Here is a 6,799-nt window from a genome sequence, read left to right as displayed (position 1 = left end):
TTGTCATAGAAACCCTCAATGGCTGGATCAGTGACAATGACAGGTCTAGTGTGTGGAGTTGCCTGTGTAATGATGAGCGGAGCAGTGGACACAGAGATGTTCTTTGTGACATGCACTGCTCTTGCCACCATTCCTCCCTGGAAAAGAAAGCAGGAAGAGTATTAAAGATAAGAAGAGCATTAAACATGATATCAGAGAAAATGAGTTGTGTTGCCTAGTATAAAAAAATTATAGAAAAGGTCCACATCATAAAATTCTTTGAATTGGGTGTCAATGGACACCTGTGAAGCCTATTGTACATCAATACAGTTATCCCTTGGTACTACCCAGCAATAGCAATAATACTAAACCCGAAAGTCTCGGTGAGATCAGCACATGGGGGGGGGGGCTGTCCAAGTTGCCTACGATGCAAAATCTTATGGGCAAGATGGAGTCCAGACAGGGTTCCCACTCACCTGGTCTCAAAAAGTTAAGCCGATTATAAGAACCTTCAGACAATCATATTGCACTTATCTACTGGTTGCACCAATACTGTTATATGTGGTCAGATAATATCAACAGGAGTCCAATGACGGAAATTTTATTGGACTTTATAATGTGGACCTATTCTTGAAATTTACTAAAAATAGTGTGCAAAATATAGTAATAGTATCAGCAACAGCTGTATCAAACACATCCATTAGATACCTCGGGTGGATGATGATGTTAACATACTGTATGATTATAAATAGACCTATTAATAGATAATCTACAAATAATTTTCTGTCTTTTAATTCAAAATGCTCAAACGCTAGTGCTGAATTTCCTAAAAAATAAGGACATTCAATTCAATTCACACTAAATACAAAGAAAGACATAATCCCTATTAGCTTGTTGAGAAAGGTATTAAACTGCCTACATCCTTCATCCTTTCATAATTCTCAACACTTACCATGGAGTGACCTATTATCACAACAGACTTGGGTTTTTTTGGAGAGTCTTCATAGAGCTTCAAGATGTGCTGTATTGAAAAGGTGACAAATTCTGTCTGTCGTTCCAGCACTGGCCCATACAATGCACCCAGTTCCTCATTGATGTTCACAGCAAAGAAGTTGAAGTGGAACTTGGTCTCATGGTCCATTGCCTTTCTGTAGGCCACTGACGCTAAAGATCTCACTGGTATTATAATTAAAAGAAAAAAAGAAAGTAATAATAAGTAATAATACCGAATTAATATATTTATATATATAAACATTTTATTATCTAAATCTTTTTAAAACAATTATCGGGGAAAGTAATGAAGTCTAGTTAATAAAATTCCAAAGAATTAGGATTCATTGCACTGTACTGTAAAGTAAATTCATGAATAATTCATTTATTGTATAACATTTATTCAACCATCAAAGAGATGTTTTAGGTGAAATTCCTTTTCTTTTCTTATTCATTTACTTGCACAGTACCAGTTGACATAATTCTAAGCATCAGGTTACAAGATCCTCATTTTTTTTTACTTGGCCTTATCATCTACTATTCTGTAAGCCTTATTATCTATCCTTCTTTAATCTTTCAATTATTAATTATGATTTATTTATCTATCACTAATGATATGCTATGCAAACACTGACCTTGTTTGTGTGATCCCCCATTCCCAGGGATGAATAATACAGGGATGCCAGAAAATTTGCCTTTCTTCAATGTCTCCGAGTAGTTGCCTTCACCATACACGATTAAGCTGTAGTGCGGGAACTGTTTTCTTATCTCTGTAGGGAGTCTCAGCGGCTGGAAGTGTAAAAATATTGTCTGGGTGTTCAACAGTTTTAGACTGGATGTGACCTACCACACATTAAACAAGAGTATCTGTCTGGAGGGGTTGTTGGTCCAGGAACATTTCTGAAGATAATCTCTTAGGCCCACTGACTCCTGAATCTACTGCAAGTCCTGAGATGCTTTTATTTTCTTTCTTTTGAGGGGACTTCATTGTCAAGGGATTAATGTCCCCATTTGTGGATCTAAGTCATTTTCAGTACTAAATGCATTAAATATTAATATGGGCATGTAGACCTAATGCCAGTCTGCTAACAGATAACTTTATTTTTTGTTCATTGTCCTCAACATCTCAAACTCTAATGCTAAACATTTAGATTTATACAGAAATTCCCACTAAACCATTTCACTTGGTGTAGCATATAGAGCTGTTGATAGTTTCTCAATCAATTGGCACTGTGCCATTACAAGTGTTTAACTATTAAGCATGTTTATATTTAATATATATATTTTTTTTTCTATAAATATCAGTATCAGTTATTAATAAAGTATATGTAAATAAGTTTGAAAAAGATGGTAATGACATGTGCTAAGTGGTGGACAAAAATATAATATAATGAATTATAACAAAAGAAAAAATCCAATTTTTCAAACCTACACCATTTATACTCTGGCAAGATGAACCTTGGAAATCTCCAAGATGATTTATTGTAAAGTTTGGAACCAGTCCAAGTTCCCGCCTGACAAAGTAAACATGGTGGTTTGTTGGCCTTTGCAGAGGCCAAGATATTGTTTGATAGAGTCCTTAGTTCAAGAATTATCAATAAATATATATATATATTTTTTAACAAAATAATATAATGAATATTCATACATATACAACAAACAAAAATAAACACTTTCATAATGGTTAATGCTAAGGAATTACTGTATGTCACTGATACTACTGAAATTTGCACAGTGAATTCAATATGCACCCTAGACATACTTTTATTTCACTCATATCAATTTTAGAAATGACAATGACCCAAATATTTGGGAGAGCTGGAGATATATCCACAAAACCATTGGGTAAACATTATAAATATACTAGTAATAACAGCAAATTATGCTAATAACACACACATAAAGACTCAATTGGATCCTTGTTTAACAGTAAATGTGAGTCTACAATATCTATGTAGCTAGAATATGGAGTGTAGAGGGGCACAGGGGTCATGTTGATAATACATAAACCTTAACTACCATCTACACCAGTGGTTCCTAACTTTATGGTCATAGTCCAAATGTGGGTCATGAGGGTTTTTGTGAAGGTCGCCATAAAGTCTTATAGAAAATAAATAAATAAAGCAATTCACAGCTGGCCACATTTTGATTTTGATTAATATAGCTGATTTAATTCAGCAGGACAGCTGAAAGATTCCAATGGATGCAAACTAAGAAATGAAACATGGTAATAAAGCACTCTCTCTCATGAAATACCACCAATAGTACAAGTAGCTTGTTTTTTTTTCATGTTTTTAATTTATTGAATTCATTGTGTTAGTAATATAAACCTATATAAACAAAAAAACATAAGCTCATAAACATCTGTAGTATGGTTGGATTTATTACTACATGATCACACATTTAGGGTCATTAGTCCCAGGTAAGACTGTATTTAGGGTCACAACCATAAAAGGTTGAGAAATGTTGATCTATGCTATATCTGGTTTCTACAGACAATAACTTGCTATATCTGGACAGCCTGCATCAAATGCAATCTACTGATACCAAATTCTTTAGTATTAGTGATGCACAGATATTTACAGAATCAAATACTAAAATCTTACATTTCTTCAATAGATCCAGATCATAATACCCATCAAAAATTATATTGACAGATTCCTTGTGATGTGATGTCTAGAGAGCAATTCTAGAGGTTTTAGTTTAAACTAGTCAATAATAGCATCAATACTAAACCTGATATGTGGAGAGGGCATGAAGCATACCAGGGAAATTGCAGGGTAAAATTGGTATATAGGCCATTGAAATTGGTGTCGAAAGAGTACTATATCTCAGCACAACCAACACTTACTAACAAAAATACTAACAATTTGCTTGCATGGGAGAGATGTACAATAATAGCAACAAATTTATGACCTGGCTTCCATCTTGCCAGTCAGATATGGTAGAGATTTTTATATTCCGGCCGTGGGTTGGCAGCCTTCATTAGCAGGATTTTAGGGGCACATCCTTCTAACAAGTACACAAACGCATAGTTTATGCAAAGAATAAACTTGCTCCTACCAAACATTTACCAATTTCCTTCATGCTCTCCCTACTTATTTCTTCTAGTAGTACTGAAACACTATAAATGCACACTAGACATCACAAAGAATCCATTGATACTAATCTCAGTGGATTTTATGAAGCTGACCTACTATAGAAAACTACCAATAAAATGATCAAATAATCCCAATAAGCTACATATATCCAACCATCCACAATACTAAAAATCACCTAAAGATAAAAAAAGGAAAGAAAATAATCCAATATAACAAAGATCCAAAATTTAAACTCACCCACCACCCCCAACAACACAAACACACCCTCAAAACCAACAAGAGAAAAAAAGATACTCACAATAAAATGCGGATATTCATACATATACGTCATCCTACACTTGTTCATTTCGAGGTTGAACAAGTAGTCATAAACCCCCCCGAGCAGCAGAGCACAGAGCAGACCCGACAGAACCAACTTCACCCCGACTGCCATGGCTACAGGAGCTCGCTGCCGAGTGGAGGAGGACTTAAATCACATCAATCGCGGACCAGGAGGACATGTAGGACCCCCTAGAAGAGAGGGTAAATAGCGAAGAGGATGGAGGAGGAGGTCCAGGTGGGTTTGTTTACATGCCGGTTTGTTTTGCTCTCACACACGCGCACTGCTCGGACCTCCCCTCGGACCCCCTTTTCAGGAAATGCGCCGCTGGGGAGGGATTGGTGCCGAGGCTCAGCTGGGGCTGGTGCTGGGGATGGTGGGATTATAACGGTGATTGGGATAGTAATGAGGAGGATAATAAGGATAGTAGTAGTCGTAGTAGTGGTAGTGACAGTAGTAGTAGCAGTAGTAGTGGTAGTAGTAGTAGTGACAGTAGTAGTAGTAGCAGTGGTAGTAGTAGTAGTAGTAGTGACAGTAGTAGTAGTGGTGGTAGTAGTAGTAGTCGTAGTAGTAGTAGTGGTAGTAGTAGTGGTGGTAGTAGTAGTAGTATCAATGATAATAATATAAGATAACGATGATATATAATAATGATAACGGTAATGATAATGAATATAATAAATTATAATGATAATTGTAATGATAATAATGATGATTGATAGTAATGATTTAATAATGAAAACAACAATGATGCTAACAATAGCAATAGCAATGATGATGATAAGGATAATGGTAATGATAATGATAGTGATGATGATGATGAAATGATAATGATAAAAACTATAATAACTGTAATAAAAATGATGATCTTAAGGATGACAATAATAATAATGATAATAATAATAATGATAATGATAACAATAATGATAATGATAATAATAATCATCATAATAATAATTATAATAATGATATAATAATAATGATAATAATAATATTAATAATGAAAATTACAATGATGATGAAAATAAAGATAACAGTAATGATAATAATAACGATAATAATAATATTGATAATAATGATGATGTATGTTGATGACGAAAAAAAAAATAAGGACATTACAACAATAATAATGATAAATGATATTGGTGTAATAATATATTATTTTTCAGTTCTACAAATGCCTATAATAAAAAATCATATCCTGTTAACCGTTAACCACAAGGGACGTCACACCAGCTGGTATTAACTGGTTCCATTACGCTGAGAAAGCTGACGAGAATACTCCTCGCTCTGATAAGATAATACTTTCAATATGTCACATGATACAGCTATAATGCATTCTATACAAAGGCGATAAAAAGATAACACCCAAAAAAGTGAAACAATGGTATCGATCAACTGTAATTTTTATAGTTATTTGAATTGGAATGTAATTCTGATGATTTGACAGAGCGTGTCATTCCTGGGTGAAGTTATGCATTCTCATATCCTTTTGCAAGTTTGTTGCAATGAAACTATCAAGCCTTCACAGATTTACTTGACCATTTGACTCCCTATCTCTGAATTGTTCCTTGTTTTTAGTGTGTCTCCCTGTTTTGTATTCGTCACCAAATTTACTTTCGTGTTCGATACAGATATATCTACACATCTACCTAACTGCTGTGTATGCATTTAATAAGTTATATATCACTATGTTTATTATAATTCTTTCGGTGTTAGCACAACAGTGAATAGTAAAAGCATTGTAACAACCAGCACAATCATGATAATAGTTACGAAAATAATATTGGTAATAAAGACCCAGTTCTACGTTACAATTCGTAACTCAGAAAAAATAGAAGTACAAAGGAAATGTTACAATTATAAAGGGAGAAGATACACAAAATATTTGTTTTGATGCAATCGTATAAATAACATCTTATGTTCCAGAACATGTATTTCCTTTATTACTGTTTATTTTTTTTTTTTTTTCTTACATTTTGCATTTTACTCTTTTTATCGACGAAAGTTGTTTTGATGATGATTACAGTGCATATAATCCCTGGCGAAAATTGCATTTAAAAGATAAGAATGTTTCAAAACTTCTAGGGCCCAGCTTCTGCAAAATTCTATCCCAATTTCTCATTGTAATTCAATGAATATTTTTGTGAATGGAGATGAAAGGCACGTGTAGTTGTGTACAGATTACCCTTTCCTCGGTTTTCTTCCGTTTCGATAGTAAAATTATGTCACTAACTTTGGTATTGTGAAATTGTGTTCTCCGTTTTTTTTTCTTCTTACAAATAATTTATTACTAGAAATATGCCTCTTATCTCTCTCTCTCTATAGATATATCTTTTATCTCTATCTATGCCAGTCTGGATTTTTTAATAGTCGACGGATGAAAGTAGATGGACAGATGTATGTACAAACT

At 34.0% G+C, this 6,799-nt stretch overlaps 1 protein-coding gene across 1 annotated transcript in view; it reads right to left on the bottom strand.

Moving 5' to 3' along the window:
- Window positions 1–5,670, bottom strand: part of PGAP1 (GPI inositol-deacylase) — a 22,125-nt gene extending 16,455 nt beyond the window's left edge. The window contains exons 1-5 of the mRNA XM_043022856.2: window positions 5,596–5,670; window positions 4,369–4,756; window positions 1,605–1,758; window positions 932–1,155; window positions 1–137 (exon numbers count right to left, since the gene is read on the bottom strand). The exon at window positions 1–137 is cut by the window's left edge and continues 1 nt beyond it. Of these exons, the coding sequence (XP_042878790.1) occupies window positions 1–137; window positions 932–1,155; window positions 1,605–1,758; window positions 4,369–4,503 (650 nt within the window). The 5' untranslated portion in view covers window positions 4,504–4,756; window positions 5,596–5,670. The remainder of the gene's footprint in view (window positions 138–931; window positions 1,156–1,604; window positions 1,759–4,368; window positions 4,757–5,595) is intronic.
- Between the last annotated feature and the right edge of the window lie 1,129 nt (window positions 5,671–6,799).

This window comes from Penaeus japonicus, unplaced genomic scaffold (assembly GCF_977035675.1).
Source record: "Penaeus japonicus unplaced genomic scaffold, GWHDUDI00000001_assembly GWHDUDI00000018, whole genome shotgun sequence".
Lineage (NCBI taxonomy): Eukaryota > Metazoa > Arthropoda > Malacostraca > Decapoda > Penaeidae > Penaeus > Penaeus japonicus.
Note: the sequence above shows the minus strand (reverse complement) of the source record. Positions and strands in the feature narration are given on the sequence as shown.